Consider the following 20,148-nt stretch of genomic DNA (forward strand, 5'->3'; position numbering starts at 1 on the left):
TCTCGGTCCTTATTTTGACTCTATCCTCACCCTTCACAACAATATCCAAAACACTTGTATCAAAAAAAAGAAACATTAACAGTTGTAACAAGTATTAGTTAAGCTAAAACACAAGAGAAAAGAGGCAAAATCACACACTGAATACTACTTAATCTTCTTACTCTTATTACTACTAACTTCAAGCTAGAGTAAAAATGTTAACGGAAAGCCCTTTTTATACACCCCCCACCAAATGGTCTTTGCAAGTAACACATCAAAAGCTGAATCTTTTATACACAATCGCGTGCCCTACTTTATGAGTAATAATAAAGCAAAACCTGCATAGTTTTCAGAAACCAAAGATGATGACGATGATGTTAGATCCTCTGCACATTCAAAAAGCACTACATGAGATTGAGGCAAATGAGCATTCTTCTTACCTGTTACCTAACTACTACTCGCTCCCGATGTTATCGTAACTGAAACCTTCGGATATGGTATCCAATCTCTTGTTGTCTCCTGCAAAAACACATAGTTACCATTATCACCTTTGTTCTTTTGCCTCAATACTTCTACTTTCTCTAAACCAGCGAGTAGTGTATTGTGTTTTGATATTCTCTCACCTTGATATTCTCCCCTTTCACGGGAGTCCACGAAGTTTTCAGCATTCGGGACAAGGAAGGGTGATCTATCGTAGCTCTCCAGAATCTCTGAAATCCACAGGAAACTTATGGTTACAAATAATGAATCCTATGAGCTGTTTGCAGGCCTTGCACTAGAAAACCACTAATAACTCCTTGGTTGTAAGAACAAAGAGAGAGAGAGAGAAAGGAGTGGAGAAAGACCTGAGCTCTGGGAAAAATCAGCTGTCAAATCAGAGAGGCTGAAGTTCCGAGGAATTTGGCCTAAGAACCCAAATGTAGAAGCTTCTGCATCAAGAAGTGGATCACCAAGGGGTTGGTTGTTGGAATCGTTGCTGAAATTAGGAAGCGAAGTATCTCCAACTGTGGGATGTCCTTCCAAGGCATTCCGTTCACCACCATACATGTATGAAGCAGGGTTTGCAAAGGCAGTCTCGGACTTGATCATTCCGCCATTCATTCCTTGCATCATAGGCATGTTTGTGGTCTGCGATGAGAGCATATTTGGAGAAGCATCAACTCTCCTAGCATGGGTTGATATGTTTATAGATGAGGGAACATTGAGTGTTGAAGAGCCATTGAGGAATGCATTAGACAAACTAGAAGCCATAGGATGACGTGCACTTTCAGACTTCAAGGACTGATCAGTGTGCTCAGAGGGATAGCATAATGGTTTCTGGTTCACTGTTAAGATAATTACATCGATTAGCTATTTAATTTTCAAAACTCCCTCAAATTTCAACCAAATAGAACATAATTATTAATCACAATGGAGAGAGAAAAATACTATTCATCAGTCGGTAGCTGGTACTTGAAAGAATGACTAATCTAAAATGTCATGAAAGGAAGAGAAATTTAAGATGTGCTGCTGACAGACATATCTTGATTCATTCTAAGAGACGTGATTACCTACTACTGAATTCATATTTCATCTTAGAAGCCAATTCATAAAGAGTTTGAAGATGTACTTCTACAAAGAAATCATACATTGTGCACATGAAGAAGGAAACTATGAAAAGAACTAAGGCAGAAAGTGGAAGCCAGAAAACAAGAAAAGGTAAATGAGGACTCTTTTCTACAACAATTTGACCAGAAATTCATATCACAATTATACTAGCAACAAAGAGAACCTAAAATGCAAAAATTAAATCCATCTCACTCCAAAAGAATCTTACTTGATTGAATATGAGAACCATTTGTATTTTGGACAGAAGCAACACCAGTTGGATGAATCTGACGCATGTGGTGAACTTGCTGCTCAAGCAACTTGTTGAATTCCATTATCTGGTGTTTAACCATTAGCCTAAGATAGTAAGCCTTGAAAAACTCCCGATTCTCTTCTTCAAGCTTCTGCCAAACTGTAAACCAAAAAGGAAAGCATACTGGCTTAAATTTTTGGTCAACCCTGCAGTAGGGGGACAATCCCCATCTTTATCATCGTTACTCATTACAATACATTTTCTCTCATATGTCATGATCTATTGTTATGCAGTATTGTTGTCAGCCCCTTTTCCTGCTTCTTAGGAGTTTTTATTTCTAAGCACTCCCTAACTCTGTTCTGACCAATAAGACCTACTAGGTGACTCTTGAACCAAACAAATACATAAAATTTCAGTTTTACGCAACAACTAAATCATTCCCCCATGATAATTGGCTACGGATGTCTTGAACTGGCAAATAAACATGCCTTCTAATTCAAAGTAGAACCATCAGTGAAAATGGATTTACACATTCAGATGCTAATTTGATTTTAAAAACAGAGTACTTAATGGCTACCTAGTTCTGTGAATCCAGGCTCGATTTTAGCCTGCTCCAGTAGAGTATCCACAACTTCTTTCTGATTCATGTAAAGTTGGAGGCATCGTTCTATAAGGTTTTGAACCTGAAACAGCAAACAACAGGCCAGAAAGTAAGCTTTATTGAGCTTAAGGTTCGACATGGCAGTTGGAAGGGGAAGACTTCAATTTTAATTTTAGCAGAGTCACTCAATGAATTTAATAAGAACCTTCATCATGATCTAAGTTGCTTTTGATTGTAGTGGGTGTAAAGTATCTCTAATTAAAAGCTCTAACGCTCTTATTGGCTATCAAACATATGCCTCATTTCTACCATTTTGATAAAGGTTCTCACCAAAGTATTTGAGAGGGTAGCAAAGAAAAAAAATGGCTATCTCTCCATCACTAAGGGGGAATTCAACAATATTAGCACACAACGGAGTTGTAAATATGCAATCTCCATGAAGGTTGTTAAGGAAGACACGAATCTAACTACAGTTGTGACATATAAACTAAAGGAGAACAAGTATAATTTTTCAAAACAGTTGAGATTGCGGTTCACAAGTGCAAATAACTCATAGTCTTAACACCCTTGATAATTTTTTGTTATTACCAGTTGTATATCTTGACGTGAAACCCTTCTCACTGTTCCACTTGACATCCCAGAGACTTTCTGCAAACCAGAGAGACCTTGTTCCTGCCAGGAAAAAGCAGTATAAGAGTATGTACATCGAGGATACAAGGCAAAACGAGTAGAATCTGAAAAATAACAAGTTGGAAACTTTTAGCAAATCATTAAGACTTAAGGAGGATTTATCTCCAACTGTCCTCAAGGTTCTTTCTTACATATCAACTTGGAGTATCCATTTCGTCAGAAACTCAAACAGAGAAACTGATAAACATATTTTCACAATAATTTTGGCCACTTCAGAAAGTAGAAACACAAACCCATAAACAGACTTTTCGCAACATGAGCTCCACAGAGCTAAACCATAAAATCATCCGAAACAAAAAACAAAATATAACATAAAAAAAAAAAAAAAAAATTCGCAAATTATTCCCCAAGCATGAGATAAAAATCAAAACTTTATCGATCCAAAACAAAACCAGAAACAGAGAAGCAGAAATACAAAATGAATGAGCAAAAGATGAGATTCACAAATAAGACGCCAAACAAATTGAGAACCCCTCGCAACACTTGGAATCGATTTCGTCTTCAAATAGAACCGGATCAAATCAAATAATCCAAGAACATCAGAAAGAACAAAAATTGATATGCAGAAACACAAATTGATGAAGAAAGGAGAGCGAGCAACCTTAAATCAGAGAAGAAGATTCGAGAGAAAAGAGGAGATGAACCTAACCTCACTTTGTTGTTGTTGTTGGTTGATCGATCGTGGATCAAATTCTTTACTTCTTTTTTCCATTTTCTTTTTCTTTGATTTACTTCTTTATATTTTAACATTCCTGCTTCGGAGCTCAGGAAGCTGACACGTGTTTGATATTTCACAATGGTGGATCCCTTACTCAGAGAGAGAGAGAGTTATCTGATCTTCTTGTTTCCACCGGTGGTCAATCTTTTTTATATTTTCCCAGTCAACTCTAATTTGTTTTAAGCCTTTTAACTGATTCGTCTTAAGCAAGATACTTAAATACATGAATGAATGAAAACATTCTCAAAACATTCATTTAGCAAACTATCATAATCCATTCTTTGTTCTAACACAATTAACAAGGGAAGATTAAGAAAAGCTTGATTGGTTTGATTTAATTTAGTCACGCTTCTTTAACCCGAACTTCCCACTTGGGATTCTACTGAGAAATCCAGAGTCTAGCTTCTTGTAATGACTATGGAACTTCATGATCAGTGAATCCATGAAACCGTCGACTTCGTCTTCGTATCTCTCATACAGAACCGGCATTGTGTGTGCCCCAACAAACCCTTCACCACAGACAAATTGAAGAACCACCTTATAAAAAAACTCTATTTCCAATCTTAACTGAGGGAGAGACACTAGTAAGAACTCTACTCACCGATATACAAAACTGTTAGGAAATTGCAGCAGCTCCCCACCATTGCGGCTACCCATAGTCCGATTACAGCCTGCAAAAATGATGTTATGTATAGATTGATTCAAGTTGTGTGAACATTACCTTAGAACCACAATAAAGTGCCTATACATAAAGCATCTCCAAGAAGATAAATACAAGATGGTTGGAAGTAAAAACGACGCACCATGAGGAACTGTTTCAAAGTCCCTTTACAAGCCACGTCCTGAAGAAACAACAAGCCACGATTGACTTCTGTTCCAATGGCCACACCCACTTCAGCAAAGAAGTCCTTGGGAAGAACAAGGCGAGGCACTCTAGATTGTGAGCTGCTTTGAGACATTAAAGGACTTGTGTTAGATTGCAATCACATTGGAAGCACGAATGTGACAACAAGACTTCAAAAACCAAAAAAAATACCGGTTTAGGAACCCTGAGGCGTTACACCAAACGAACTGGGCAATCATACCAAGCAAGAGGGCATAGCAAAGGAGAGACAGGAAATGGAAATTGATCCATTCGAAAAGCACCCAAATTGCAGTAGCTCCCATCAGAACACTTGCAGAGATCTTCTTGTTCCTCCATAGCAACACATCAGCAGCTGAACAAATCTCTCAAAGACTCAATTACAGCAAAACCAAAATAAATAAAAAAAACCAAAAAAGAAACAAATCTCAACAATTTGTATAAGGATCCTTACATTTTCCACCGCCTAAGACACGATGGATTGGCTGTTGGCGACCAAACAAACGGTTGAAACGAGAACTGACGGAATCTTCTTGTTCGAAGAAAGAAACATGTTTGTTCTTCTGAACTCTCTCCGTGAAGTTATCAACCAAATCGTCGATAACGTCCTCTACAATATTCTTCTCAGGCATGATTCTGAAACACAATTGACACCTCAGATTAGATTCTCAGTTTTTTCGAAACTCAAGCTAAAATGATCATACTCCGCATTTGAAAGTTGACTTTTTATATATATCACAAACAAAAGATCATATCTTTGTGATCATCTCTAGCTCAAGTAATCAATTTTCTTTTGCAAGTTGGTTGGTGATAATTACAATGATAGAAAACTTTAGATCTTAATGACAAGAACAACAAACCCAGAAAATAGAAGAGCAAGATGAAGAAGATGAGTAAGAGCAAAACCTGGAGGAAGTGGAGAAGAAGAAGAAGAAGAAGAAGAAGAAGAAGAAGAAGAAGCTTGTTGTTCTATGAATCTCACACAAAAAGAAGCCTTTTTTTTTCAATTTTGGTTGTGTGTAAGATTCTCAAATATGAATAACAAAAGGAAGATGAAAGGTGGAAGTGAAAAGCAAGCGATGGTATTGGTTGTGTGGAATTATTGACAATTCAATAGTTTCGGTTTTTTATTTTAAATGTGGGTAACATTTGGAGTATAATGTTTTTTTATATGTGTAGCAGATACGACTTGTCTTCCCACGTGCAGCTCATGACCCATATACAATTAAAAAAATGTTTATTTCCAAAAACATAAAAATAAAGTGGAAAAGTATTCAGAAAATAATCATTGTAATTTGCAAAAACTAAAATAAAATGGGGAAGATAATGGTAAAAATTTATCAACCGTTATAATTCTTGTGGAAGATGAATATGCTAATCAACAATTTATTTTATAATGAATTCAAACTCCCGCTAATATGGTTGTTACGTGCGTAACGCATTTAACGCATTTAGGTTTTTGAAGAAGAAAAAAACAATAAATCATGTTTAATTTTCGTAACACCTACCACCAGTCAAATTTTAAACACAGGCAAAATCATAAATTCATAACAACAGGCCAAGTGTATAGAAGCTATGTTAACAGGGTAGCCCAGCCAGGTTAACGAGAGTGAAACGTTCACCAATTGCTTTCTGAAGTGCTATATTTTGACTATTGAATGCAAATCAAATCCTAACAATGGTTTTTGTCTTTCTCCTATCACCCATTAGGCCATAGGAAGAACAAAATTCTATTTGGCCAGCGAGAGCATATGTGATCTAATCTTTTATTATAATGTCTCTTAAGCTCCCTTTGCACTTCACCAAAGTCGTATCTTTCTTGTTTGTATCTAGCTGAAGCAAATAAGCTGTGTTATATGTCGAGATTCTCCAGATTCATCCTTGTAGCAGCGCTTTTGATGAGTTCCTTCCGGACATCGACCTGAAACAGACACAGAACACAAACATTGCAGCAGCCATTTCATTGTCTATATGTTTTATAAGTCTTGAGTTTGGAAATTTATTGGCTTACCCGAGCACCCATCAGAGATGAAAAGACCATGTTCGTTTCTGCTGCGTCCTCAATAACTAGTTGCTTCAATATCCTTGTATCTGGATTCATTGTTGTTTCCCATAGCTGCGCAGGCATCATCTCACCCAAACCTGCAGATATGTAGAAAGAAAGGAACGTTACGGAATAATACTGTTACACCAACTAGAATCCAATTCTTGTGACTAATCTAGATTTCACTATTATGTACACTCAAGGGTAATCTTAAATAGCTAACCCTTAACAACTACTATAGGTTAACTTCTCATAGTTATTATCCATTCCAAATAACACATTCATGATGTGAGAACTCATAAGATCGCAAAACTAGGTTTCTCTCTGCCATCACCTTTGAACCTCTGAATGTTGTAGGATGCGTTTCCAGGGAACGAAGCGGTAATTTTTTTAAGAGCTGCATCATCGTAGCAATAGTGCGCCTGTTTCCCCCTCTCAACCTGATTATTTTCAAAGAGAATGCTTTTTGAAAAACTTTACGTAAACCTGAAGCACAAAACTGCAGAAGATTATAAATGCTAAGAGCTTACCTTGAAAAGAGGTGGAACACCAACATATATGCACCCCGCGTCAAACAAGGCTCTCTGTAGAAATTTAATTTCATTAATCTCACATAAGTCAATCAGCCATCTATGGCTACTTTAACTAATGTCTTGTCTTATTCAGTGAAACTGATACCTGATATCTGAAGAAAAAGGTCAACAGAAGAGTCCGGATATGTGCACCATCAACATCTGCATCTGTTAATATAATAATTTTATGGTAACGTAGATTCTCCTTGTTAAAATCTTCTCCCTGAAATAGATTATACGTTAAATTGGGTTTTCGGAACATACCAACATATAAGATATGAAAAAGGGTATATTACCTTGACTCCAAGACCAAGGCCAAGTATTAGGTTTTGAATTTCTTCGTTCTTATACATGGCGGCTTCATCCTTTCTCTCAATATTCAAAATTTTACCTCTCAAAGGAAGAATCGCCTGAATAGATCGAATTGTGTTACAGACTAACAAAACAGAAGCAGAAACCACTATTTATACACTCCTATATGCTTTAGCTTTCATCCAAAAGATTATGGCACAACCCATATTATGTTATGTCGACCTATTAGTGATTCTCCAAATTTGCAAGCAACACACTATCCCAAATCATCCTTATTCATCTATACTTTGGATTACATCTTTATTCTGATATTACTGACACCAAAGAATGTTGATACTAATCAGAAGCCCAATCAATTTCCTTTTGATGGTGAAGAGAGAACTCTTAGACTCTTACTGTTTCGAACTAAAAACAAGCCAACCAGAATTTTTTCAGCATTAAACTTTTCACGTTTTTACCACGGAAAGCTGGGACGGCTCAACTTAGACATGGGGAGAAAATTCACAATCTCAAGCATCAGGTCAGGCACCTTGCAGATGAATGATATTTGCTTGGATATCAGTTATAGCTAAGGATAGGAAAAATCCCTTTCTACCCCCTCCCTAATTCTTGTTTAGTGACACACTGAGTAGAATTATTTACATTACCTGGAAACGCCTGTCACGACCCTGTTTCGCGCTGCCACCAGCAGAATCTCCTTCGACAATGAAAATCTCTGGTAGCATAGGAAATATATGTCAATACACTGACTCACTCTCACAGCTTATAAATGTTAAAAGCTATTAACCAGTATATAATATATATATATATATATATATATATATATATATATATATATATATATATATAACGACAACCTCTTGTTTCCTTTCTCATATTTCCACTTTGGGTCTAAGAAGATCAAATTTCCCAATTTGTAAGCTGTATTGTATTGTCCATATACTTCATAATTTAAATTCATCAGACTGAAATGTTCTGATTTCCAAAGAAAAGGCACTCTCATACTGGCTAATGCATACCAGATTCAGCAGGATCTGTAGATGAGCAATCTGCAAGTTTCCCAGGAAGTGAGGATGATTTCAAAACGCTTTTTGATCTCACCAACTCCCTAGCCCGCTTGGCAGCCAGAGCAGCCTATAAGAAAAAGAGCCAACAAGGAAACTTAATGCTCACTTGGTTGAAATTAGTAACTAGACACACTGAAGGAGACACATCGTCAATCAGAGAATACACTAATCACAAATGTCAGCAAGTTTTCTCAAAGGATAAAACCCATATTTGAGTCTTTGAGTAGCATGTGTGTAAGTGAAGAAGTGAAAAGTATGAGCAGGTATTTCATTGTCGCACCTTGTACGCATTCAAGGATTTGGAAATAATGTTTTCAAGTACATCCGGATGCAATTCCAAGTACTCTGTGAGGTACTCCTGGACTGATTGGTCAACAATTTTTCTCACCTCTGGATTTCCTAGTCTTGTCTTTGGGACACAAAAATTTAATATGAGCAACAGAATCCAAGAAAAGTTAGGGCCTGCTGGACCAGCAGAGTTTGTTGCCAAAGAAGAGGGAGAGCATATCATTATACTTTTAAGTACCTTTGTTTGACCTTCAAACTCAGGATTAGGAACCTTGACAGAGACAATGCAGGTCAATCCCTCCCTAACATGTTCCCCACTTAAGCTAATATCCTTTTCCTGAAAACAGAACCAACAGAAATAAGTTACACCATCAGTTAGCAACATTGTCTGAACTGGTCAAGATAAATCTTAAATGTATGCAAATGCAACCTCTATAACTGGTAAATTTCACAGTTCAATCATGGAAAGTACATTATTCATTGACTGTAAAGCACTAAAGCATGTCCATTAAGTGCAGATGTACAAGTATAGTCTCAGTCCATGGGAAACCACCACTCAGAAGACTCTTTCAGCCATAATAATGACCAACAAACAGCTACAAGCATTCGCAGTTTTCATGAAAAAGGAGAGAAAGTTAAGGAGAAAAAGGCTGTAAACCTCTAAGAGTGGAAATATAACAAGTTGCAAAAATGCAGTTGGTAAATGGTATCACACCTTAATAACCTTCAATTTTTTTGCAAGGGAATTTAGAGTTCTTGTTAATGAAGCCTTCACACCTTCTATATGTGTCCCACCATCAACGGTCCGAATGCTATTCGCGTATCCCAGCATCGTGTCAGAATAGGCATCTGAGCACCTGGTACAATAACGACATTATACATCTACATCATATAAATTTTGGATAGCTACCATGATAAAGGCATTCTCGTCAAGAATAACTGCAGGATATACAGAAATCAACTCAGTACAACATTTTTCTATCCAGTTTAAATAGAGCACATTAAAATCTGACTCAGTCAGCCTAAATGCTTAAGTATGTGGTTTTTGGTAAATACAATTATAATCTGTTCATCATACAAGCAGATATTAAAAGACGTATGTAGAAGAAAAAGTAAAATACCACTGAAGTGCAACATCAACGGTAGCACCATTTATCTCTTTCCGGAAACCCAGCACATCATGAAGCGGTTTCTAAACAAAAAAGCTGTTAATGAACTTTTTCAGGAGGACAAGGATGACCTAATAGTCTAATACCATAGATCTAGATGCATAAGACCTAACTTAATAAGGATTAAGTCGACACAGGTCTCATACTCATGCTAAATAGAGCCCTAAAGAATAAAGAAGAGGTCAACATATCTTACCACCAAGTAAGCTGAGAAAAAAAAAACCTGAGAATTAAAAATATGGTACCATCCCTGTTGCATTTTCTTTCAGAAAGCCCATTTCAATTTATGTTGCCACAATTTAAATCTAGCATCACCAGTTGGCAAATATTTGAGACTTTATACAACTAAACAACGGATACACAATACAAGCCTCACCTTATCAGTATTTAACCAGCTAACATATTCAGTTAACCCTCCAGCATAGATATATTCACTATACAAGTCCCTTTCTGGATCATCATCCTCCTTTTTTAGAGAGATTGTAACCTGCATTCAATATGGACATCTAGATTATGACGAAAGAACTGTAGAACATTAGCTTCTGCTAAATAAGAACTGATAAACGAGCATGTTAAAAATGGTTCATAAATATGAAGCACATAAATCAAATATATACGTTTTAATTAAATTATCACGGCAGCCCATACCTTTGGATTTAGAAAAGCAAGCTCCCTAATTCGACCCGCAATGGTGTTATGGTCGAATTGAATTGCAGTTGTGAATACTGAAAGTCAGTTTGTTGCAGAAACGATAAGTTAGTCACCAAATCCTATCTTTGGGAGGGTACAATAGATAAGTACGGAATACAGGCAAAACCTTCTTTGTCAGGCCAAAACCGTATGCATGTCCCTTGAGTCTCCCTTGAATCAGGTGGGAGGACATGACATGTAAGTGTTGTTATGGGCTTTCCACGAGAATATTTCTGTTGAAACTCCATCCCATCTCTGCGAACAATAACCTCCAATGCCTGTAAATAGTGGGAGACCCTTAGTTAGTTGTATGCATATTATCCTAATAGTCTCTTGGTGGGTTGCCAAATATAATAGTTTCTTATAGTAGAAGTATCTGAAATTGATAGCCCCAGGACTCAGTAAGGAACCATTCAATGATCTTTCCCATATAATATAAGGTCTGGACATTAGATTACCTTTCACACAAAATAAAGGATTTGCAATAACCGAGCAAAACCTTCCTATACGATCTAATGCAGAGGATCTAATTATCATACAAATATTTACAAAGGACACAAAGCCACTGTGACAGAGAGGATTTTCAATTTAGCAGAGTGGGAAATGAATCGATGTACAGACGGTTAGAACATACCTCAGACAAAGCATTCACAACCGATAAACCTACACCATGTAATCCACCAGACACGCTGTACCCACTGCTCTTGCCACCAAACTTACCCCCTGCATGTAAGACCTGCACAAATAAAAAGCACCACTGATTAACTGATTCACCATAAATCAGGTTAATAAACAAAAATACGAGCTGTTCTGCATAAAGAAAAACATAGATAGCTCCATATACTATAGATAGCCGGGTGTCCAACAGTTAAAAAATTACAATCATCTGCCTGTAAAGAGCTAATAGTTCATTTTAAAAAAGTTCAGATAATACATAAAAAGATGAACAAAAGGACTAAATTGCTTAGGAATGCGTAAGTTACGAGATAAAATTCCTGCTCTTATGAATATCTTCGTAAGGTACTTAAACTAACCACCATAAACTAAATTGGCAAATCACTGATACGTGGTCATCAGAATAACAATATACATCATTCATCAGGTCTCTATTATACCAGAACGGAAAATATGTTTAACATGAGGTATGAATTACCCAAGAGTATAGGTTTATACTGTGCCCAGTTAACCGCTAAACCTCAGAGTTATCTGAATTCATATTTAAGTATGAGCAAGAGAAAATAGATTTCTGTCAAGCAACAGTACCGTAAGGACAGTCTCCAAAGCAGATTTTCTCGTTGCAGGATGCAAATCTGTAGGTATCTGCAAAAGGACGTTTTGACAGGGATGAAAAAAAAATATATGAGAAACAAAAACAGTAAATGAATAAAATAGGGCATGAACATATACTGTTTACTCTCAATGTAAAGTAGATGTACTTTGCAAAATTCATCTCCAAATACCAAAATTTGCTCCTATACATAATTACAGAATGCCATTGGGTGCCACTTAACCTCTCTCTAGCATCCCAGCTTAAAAAACTATATCCATGTTTCCAGTTACAAATATATGTGAGGATGAGTAAGTTGAACAAATCACATACCCCACGTCCATTGTCTGAAATGCTGACTGAATCATCTGAATGTAAAACAACATCGATCTTTGAAGCAAAACCAGCTTGGGCCTCATCAATTGCGTTGTCAAGGATCTCATAAACCTAAGAAAAAACATGTATTGAGAAGGATTATAACCAGTTGATATGAGCAAGTCACGAGCAAGAAAGTCCAAGGAAAAAGGCATTTACCAGGTGGTGCAAACCACGAGATCCGGTGCTACCAATATACATCCCAGGTCTTTTCCTGACAGGGTCTAAGCCTTCCAACACCTAATGCACCATAGAGAATTTAAGATACAATAAAAAGGTGAAACTAAAAGATGCACAGTAGGAAAAAACAAAGCAGTTCATCTGAAAAGGCAAGAAAATGAAACAGATCTTTCGAGGAATTACTTGGATGTGCTCCGAACTATAATCCTTAGAGGTAGAGCTCTCTTGGGCAGACTCCATGGTCGATGACATAAAACTCTTAGGTGAGACCGCATTTCTTTGTACAAGTCTTTGACTAAAAACATTAGCTAACTGAAACTTTATCCTGTAACCAAATGAGAATTTATTTACAATACCGAGTGAATAATGGTTACACAATCAAGTTTTGCTTCACACAATGGAAGAGAAAGCCTACATACACCACAATAAGACTTTCTGAGAAACCATAGCCAAATGTAACACTCAGTAAACTAAAGTTTTGATTAAATACGCAAAACTTTTTGGAATGAGCTGCAGAAAGCAATTGACTTTCACTTTAAGAGTAATACATAATTGAAAAGTTTTGAGGGCTTGAAAACTTTCAGGAACCGCTTAAAGGCGTGATTTTTAGCATCTGAATTAAATTTCGATGGTGCTTATCTTCATTAACCCGCCAATTTTTCCCGGAAATCAAAACGGAAAAGTGAAAAGAGGAAAGGGAGCTCAAACCTGGGTGTTGAAGAGGTGAGAGATGAGGAGTGACGGTGAAGTGAAGGATATAGAGAGTGAGAGAACAGACGGGGACGAGAAGCCATGAGACGAAAATAACGGTGAAGATAAGAGTGTGGTCTCTGAACAAGAGCCATGGACGACTGATGGTGACAGCAAAGGATGTTTTCTTCTGCTTCAAACAAGTTTCACGGTCGTCTTTATCTCGGGCCGGGTTACTTCAACCCACCTGACCCGGACCAGGCCCAAAGATTTTGGATATTTTTCATACCCATTCAACAACAACATTTTGCTGCATCTTCTTGCAGATGAATTAGACAAGAAGAGTCAATTAAATATGTTTTGATTATGAGTTTGCAGCCAAAAGAAACTATTATGATTTTTATACTCATTGTTGATAATATTTCTCTTTACCTGGATTATGTATGTATTTGATATTTTGGTAGAGATGGAACTCAGAACTGAATACAACCCCAAATTTAACTCGGATCTTTTTTGGTTCTTTTCAAATGAGTCAGTGAACTTGCAAGTTGCAAAGCAACAATGGCATATATCATCATAACCAGACCAAAAAATCATAAGTCATAGAATCTAACAAAATGAGATACAATTATCTATGTATATGATTATATATATAGATATGTCTATATAGGTTAGATACAAAAATGAGTCGAAAATCTCAGTCTCTGAGCTTCATCTAAACCTGCGTTTAGTCTCTCCATAAGCAACAACACCGCAAACAGTTATACTGTACCCGCCAATCCCCATCACCGTGACCGGGTTTCGGAAAAGCAGGATTGATATCACAACTGCAACCGCTCCTTTAGCATTTCCAAGGACCTGAAACATTAACGTACACATGCTTGATCCAATTTGACACACCTCTAATTATGTAAACGTTCAAATATGTTCAGTTGTTTACCTGGAGGGTGAGCGCGCTTGTGTGCTTGGTTACCAAAAAGTTTAACAAGTTGGCGGAATAAGCCATTACAGAGTTAATCAGAAGAAGTAACCACATGTACTGATGTTGTCTTCCGAGCGATAGAGTCACGCTCATCACATCGGGTTCCATAACAATTGTGACGGGCAGAAGAGCAATGACGGCTATCGGGGACATGTACAGCATCAAATTCATCGAATTCAACTTTTCTCTGCAAGAAAACTTAAAAATATATTAAACACTAAGATGATCATTACTCATTAAGTATCTAAAGCTTCCTACATTGCTTATTCAACTGGTTGCAGAAACTTCTACAATATATAACATGTATAAAGGTTTTCTGATTCATTGAGTAAATACATTGCAGAAGCAAAGCAATGATCTTAATAATGGACTTACCCCTCCGAAGAAAGTAAGATGCCTTGAAGAACAGATTTAAAAGCTCTTGCAGCAGTAGCACTAATGCACATAATGAATCCAAACCAGTGAAACCCTGGTTCACCCTGTAACCACAAAGGCAGACCCAGATCAGGATTATTCAGAACAGAAATCACAAAATCAATGAACCAAACATCTGTTAATAAAGGCCTTGCAAAGATATCAAATAATTCACAGAACAATGTTGATTGGTAAAAATGGCAGTAGTTATAAGAAAAAAGTCTGAAGCTTTAGACTACACAGGAACCGACAAAGCAGCCTGCTAGAAACCATTAAAGGATGAAGCTTTTTATATGACACAGCAGCACTCAAAAATCGAATTGTAGACACAATGTAATCACATTCATGTAAATAACCTGCTAGAAACCATTAAAGGATGAAGCTTTTTATATGACACAGCAGCACTCAAAAATCGAATTGTAGACACAATGTAATCACATTCATGTAATCGTGTAAATAACCATGAAACAAAGCTAATCTAATTTGGGTTTCAGACACATAGGCGGAACACAAACAAGCATCTATATATAATGCTCTAAACTAACAACAGATCAGACATCAGAATCGCTAGATGAAGAAGAACACATTTTCGTCAAAATCTGTAGAACATCATGAATCAATGACAACAGAACCAGAAACGCCAGAATCAAAAATCAACATCCAAAAACGTATTCATTACGAGAAATGTAGAATTAAAGACGTACCCCACTGGCGATAACGACACCGGTAACAACGGGGACGAGAGCACCATAAGTGACCCAAGCTTCTCTCTTAAAGGTCATGATATAAGCGAAGAGTGCAGTGAAAAACGGCGTCGTGGCACCAACGGCTTGATTGAAGGAGACGGGGAGGTAACGAAGGGAGATGTTACCGCCGACGACGGAGGCACAGAAGACAATGCTGAGAGTCGCAACCTTGAGGAACTGAGAACGAGATTTGAGGTATTGAAGAGGGACGAGCTTGAGGAAGACGATGGAGACGTAGCTGAGGATTGCGCAAGCGGACATGTGGCACATTGTGAGAAAAATGGGGAATTTGAATCCGTAATTGGAGAGGAGGAACTTGTTGAGGAGAAGAACACCGATGTTGGAGGTGTACCAGAAGACGATTAAGGATGATATGAAGAGGGTTTGTTTCTTCGGAGAAGATGAAGAAGACGACATATCTGATTTCTGATCTGGGTTCTTCTTGTTCATCTTTGTCGATGAGATCGAGAGATTTTGGTTTAATTCTTTTTTTTTGGGGTGGGAGAAAGAAAAAGAGAGAAATTAGCTCCTTCCCTCGAGCATGGGACGACAAAGAAGATGAAAGCTCTCAGATGAGGAAAAAAGCCTTTAATTTTTGGTTTTCAGAAAAAAAAGAGAAAAAAAAAAATTAAGTATAATTGTTGTTTGATTTGTTTGGTAAACGTAGTTAATGCAATTGACCAATAAAAAAGAGTGATTAATGCATTATTAAATTAGAAACTATTTTTGGGAAAATATTGAATTGGCTAATTTTGATTTTGGAGTTTTAAAATTATTATTTCTTCTAAAAATATTAGTTATTGTGATACTATTGAGTTGTTGAAATTTGTGTTACAGTGATAATTACAAAGGAACAAAAATTCAACCGTCAAGTACTTAAGTTCTATGTACGTTTTATTACGTTTTTCAGATTAGGTAAGGAAAAAAATAAAGGTTAGGTAAGAATAAATTAGGTTTTCTTGACCAATTAAAGATAGATACAAAAAAATCTCGAATTATTCTCTATCAGGATGTGTTACACTACAAACATGTTTACATCTATATCTTATAGTTTGTTATGCATCTGATGTATTACTATAACTGATGTTAACAGCGAGCAGATATCTCAAAATTTATTTATGAGATTGTATATCAAATTAAAATATGATAAATGTACACTAGAAAATAGCTTATGAGATCATTAATGGCCCATATATATTATAAACTCATCTCTTGCTAAGTGTGTTTTACAGCGGTAAAACTCCTCCTACTCTTAACAAATCTACTTATTTCACAAGGTTTGAGTAATGGATTATGATATGGATACATAATTAACTTTCGTGCTTCTTGTTGTGTAGATTGAGACCTTGTATAAGCTGAAGTATGGTGAATCGGGTGACTTGTTGGTTTTATGGTTGATGATGACATTCTAATTTTGGTAGATAATTTTAGGCCATATTTGATAGCATTGAACAGGACAATTTCATCGAGTACGTACGTTCATTTGGTTCAATTCCTTCTCTCCTCGATATATACTAATAAGTAAGATTTCCAGGGATACAAGTGTATTTCGAACGTAAACCTATAATTTTTCCATTGCTAGCTAGGGTCACATATTCTTAAATACTTACTGAAACGTTTGAGTTATGAGACGTATTGTTGTTGGTTCATGCTCGTCGTCGATCGTCGATGGAGTGTGTGTGTGATAGCTTCAAACTCTCTTTCTGATTTCGTAGCCTTATCAGCATTTTGGAGCTTTTTAGTTAAACTCCAATTGTTCTTTTCACCTTTCTTGACGTTGTTGCATTTTGTAAGATTTGGACGTAGCTCTCCTCCATATGAGCAAATCCTTTACAACCTCTTGTGGAATAATAATACTGTATATCTTAGTTAACCCGAGGTTTCTCTTTTGCTTTTGATTTGAGTACATTTCTCTTGGTTCACTTGATTTAAATAAACATAAACATAAAAACATTTCCTCATACTACTGTATAGAAGATATACAATCTACTATTTATTTAATACATAGTAATTTCTTTCCTCATTTATGATCACTATCATCATTGTTTGAAGTATAAACGCAATCTGAAATATTTGTGTGTTTCTATAATTGATGTAGTTCTGAGAGAGATACGTGGCTTTCGTAGTTGTCGCTTGGGTTTTAGCTATTGGTGCGATCACTGCTATGTATCTCTGATGCGCTACATCTACAAGCAAAACATGTAAATTTTTTTCCTTTTTCTAATAGTATTTTGTGAATGGGTAAAATGGTTGAAGCATAACAAAAATCCTTTAAATACTAGTAGCAATATACTTTGTATTAAGTACGTACGTACCTTCATATCTCTATCTCAGGTGCTCTTTTGAGGATGTCGAGAAGAACAAACCCAAGTACCGGTTATTATATTGTTGCGGGTGTTTTAATTTGATTAAGAGATATTTGGGAAGTTCTTTTGTGGAGACTTTAGAAAGTTGGATGGATAACAAAGTCCACATTGTAAATCTCCTTTAGACATTTTTGTCCCTTTTTTTTTTGTGTGTGGTGATTATGAGTTTTATGGAAGAGGTATCATCAATATGTGAGATGCCCGAGTTTAATTTCGGCATTAGGTTCACACGTAAAACTCTTACCTATTAGGCTATTATCAAAAAAGTAAGGGTTGCCACATTATTACAACCTGTACTTATTCTATTCTCAGTATTTCAACATGTACTTTTGATCTCTTCATAAAACAACACAAACTTGATTTATTCTGCATAAATCAACTTATACTTTTAAAACCATCTAAAACAGTACCTCTCCAATTGAGATAGATAATCACGATTACTAAACCCGATTAAACCATTAATCACGATTACTCATTGCGTTTCACCCTAATCCAAGTCTCAACAACACCATATAACCACGTAGCTTTGGGAGAAACATCTACGGTTCCTCATAATTGGGGAAAATAAATTTTGGGATCTATCGTAAGGATTTAGGAAGTTACGAGATGCATATTAGTCCTTTGCTATGCGAAAGTGTTACAGATTTCAATCCGAAAAGCAACGCAAGTGATGAAGCTGCTTATGGTTCTGAGAAAGTCACGAATGGAGAAGACAATGAAAATTCTTGTGATGAGGCTGGTGATGGTCGTGATGAGGCTGGTGATGACGATAGAGATGTTGAAGTCGAGAATTCGACAAGCCAAATCAAGACAAAACGAAAGAGACATGAGACTGAAGATGAAGAAGACAAAAGGGAGAGTAAGACGACACGGAATAAAGATGAAGAAGATGACATAGTTGAAAGGTTCGAGTTTGAGATAGAGGATTCTGTAGCAAATTGGTTTGATGATTTTAGGATTAATCGAAATATTGTCCCAGAGAGTTCAGATGAAGAGGAAGATCCCATAGTTGTTAGAGATAGAAAAATTAGGATTGGAACAAATGATAAGTTAGCTATTGGAAGAACATTCTTAAGTGGGTTTGAGTTCAAAGAGGTTGTGTTACATCATGCTTTGAGGACAAGGGAAAACATTAAGCAAAACAGATGGGGGAAGGACAAAATGAGCTTTGTATGTGGTCAAGATAAAAGTTGTGATTGGAAAGTATACGCCGCATTCGACAAGACTCGGCAATTGTGGGTTGTGAGGACTACTTGTGGTTATCATAGATGTAAATCGAACGGGAAATGCAAGTTGTTGAAGAGTCCCGTCATTGGAAGGCTATTCTTGGATAAACTGAGGTTGCAGCCTAACTATATGCCTCTTGATATTCAAAGGCATATTAAGGAGCAGTGGAACATACTCAGTTCTATAGGACAAGTTCAGAGAGGAAGACTTCTAGCTCTTAAGTGGCTTCAAGAAGAATATGCTCAGCATTTTGCTCACCTTAGAGGTTATGCAACCGAACTCATAAATTCAAATGCGGGTTCCACTACTGTTGTCGATACCTACCCTAATGCCGATGGTGAAGATGTTTTCAACCGTTTTTATGTCTGTCTTGGAGCAATGAAACAAGCATTTTACTATTGCCGGCCTATCATAGGGATTGATGGGACTTTTCTGAAACATGCCGTCAAAGGCTGCCTATTGACTGCTATTGCTCATGACGCAAACAATCAGATATATCCAATTGCGTGGGCAGCTGTACAAACTGAAAATGCTGATAATTGGTTGTGGTTTCTAAAACTACTAAAGGTTGATTTAAATCTAAAGGATGGGCAGAAATATGTCATCATATCAGACCGTTCTAAAGTAAGTGTTCTTGTTAGGCTCAATGTTTAAACATTTGTCTTCTTTCATTTTATATTAACTTGATGTTACATATTTACTTGCTTGTTTATGTAATTATGTAGGGAATCATAAGTTCAGTGAAAAATGAGCTACCAAATATTGAGCACAGAATGTGTGTCAAACATATTGTGGATAACTTGAAGACTAGGCATGGTGATAAAGATTTGCTAAAAAAGCTGGTGTGGAATCTAGCTTGGAGTTACAACCATGCTGAATTTGAAGCAAATCTGAACAAGATTAGAGCATATGATCGGTCTCTTTATGATGATGTGATGAAGGAGAATCCAAGGAGTTGGTCAAGAGCTTATTATAGGATAGGCAGTAGTTGTGAAGATGTAGATAACAATGCCACCGAGTCCTTTAATGCTACGATTGTCAAGGCAAGGGCAAAAGCATTAGTTCCAAT

At 36.7% G+C, this 20,148-nt stretch overlaps 5 protein-coding genes across 7 annotated transcripts in view; 1 reads left to right on the forward strand and 4 right to left on the reverse strand.

The window, feature by feature from the left end:
* Positions 1–44: 44 nt before the first annotated feature.
* Positions 45–3,824, reverse strand: LOC17892231. 2 transcript variants are annotated; one of them, XM_006297956.2, is made up of 8 exons: positions 3,760–3,824; positions 3,009–3,092; positions 2,397–2,502; positions 1,796–1,978; positions 825–1,304; positions 603–689; positions 420–498; positions 45–317 (listed from the first exon to the last, which is right to left on the reverse strand). In XM_006297956.2, the coding sequence occupies exons 1-7, from the start codon at positions 3,820–3,822 to the stop codon at positions 434–436; spliced, it is 1,068 nt and encodes a 355-aa protein (XP_006298018.1). In that variant the 5' UTR covers positions 3,823–3,824; the 3' UTR covers positions 45–317; positions 420–433. The 2 variants fall into 2 exon arrangements, with proteins under 2 accessions (XP_006298018.1, XP_006298017.1); XM_006297955.2 differs by having other exon boundaries at positions 3,712–3,788.
* A 177-nt stretch (positions 3,825–4,001) lies between these two features.
* Positions 4,002–5,769, reverse strand: LOC17892191 (reticulon-like protein B8). Of its 2 annotated transcripts, none has more exons than XM_023785778.1 (6): positions 5,597–5,769; positions 5,145–5,326; positions 4,865–5,045; positions 4,632–4,776; positions 4,430–4,499; positions 4,002–4,337 (listed from the first exon to the last, which is right to left on the reverse strand). In XM_023785778.1, exons 2-6 carry the CDS (start codon positions 5,320–5,322, stop codon positions 4,168–4,170), a joined length of 744 nt encoding a protein of 247 aa, XP_023641546.1. In that variant the 5' UTR covers positions 5,323–5,326; positions 5,597–5,769; the 3' UTR covers positions 4,002–4,167. The 2 variants fall into 2 exon arrangements, with proteins under 2 accessions (XP_023641546.1, XP_006298417.1); XM_006298355.2 differs by having other exon boundaries at positions 4,632–4,773; positions 5,597–5,764.
* Positions 5,770–6,209: 440 nt separating this feature from the next.
* Positions 6,210–13,588, reverse strand: LOC17891534 (DNA gyrase subunit B, chloroplastic). The gene is made up of 21 exons (XM_006297001.2): positions 13,363–13,588; positions 12,838–12,979; positions 12,634–12,714; positions 12,433–12,546; positions 12,096–12,152; positions 11,467–11,568; positions 10,960–11,110; positions 10,791–10,867; positions 10,519–10,629; positions 10,095–10,165; positions 9,689–9,830; positions 9,212–9,310; positions 8,966–9,094; positions 8,638–8,752; positions 8,266–8,333; positions 7,603–7,716; positions 7,413–7,529; positions 7,265–7,318; positions 7,069–7,174; positions 6,702–6,832; positions 6,210–6,611 (listed from the first exon to the last, which is right to left on the reverse strand). Exons 1-21 carry the CDS (start codon positions 13,497–13,499, stop codon positions 6,543–6,545), a joined length of 2,187 nt encoding a protein of 728 aa, XP_006297063.1. The 5' UTR covers positions 13,500–13,588; the 3' UTR covers positions 6,210–6,542.
* Positions 13,589–13,880: 292 nt separating this feature from the next.
* On the reverse strand, positions 13,881–16,019 carry LOC17891457 (probable sugar phosphate/phosphate translocator At3g10290). Its single transcript, XM_006298018.2, has 4 exons — positions 15,445–16,019; positions 14,702–14,805; positions 14,285–14,513; positions 13,881–14,202 (listed from the first exon to the last, which is right to left on the reverse strand). The coding sequence occupies exons 1-4, from the start codon at positions 15,934–15,936 to the stop codon at positions 14,056–14,058; spliced, it is 972 nt and encodes a 323-aa protein (XP_006298080.2). The 5' UTR covers positions 15,937–16,019; the 3' UTR covers positions 13,881–14,055.
* Positions 16,020–18,458: 2,439 nt separating this feature from the next.
* LOC111831414 overlaps positions 18,459–20,148 on the forward strand; it is a 3,277-nt gene continuing 1,587 nt past the window's right edge. Inside the window, exons 1-2 of the mRNA XM_023785484.1 lie at positions 18,459–19,703; positions 19,805–20,122. Coding sequence (XP_023641252.1) covers positions 18,459–19,703; positions 19,805–20,122 — 1,563 coding nt within the window. The remainder of the gene's footprint in view (positions 19,704–19,804; positions 20,123–20,148) is intronic.

This window comes from Capsella rubella, unplaced genomic scaffold, assembly GCF_000375325.1.
Source record: "Capsella rubella cultivar Monte Gargano unplaced genomic scaffold, Caprub1_0 scaffold_3, whole genome shotgun sequence".
NCBI classification, from domain to species: Eukaryota; Viridiplantae; Streptophyta; class Magnoliopsida; order Brassicales; family Brassicaceae; genus Capsella; species Capsella rubella.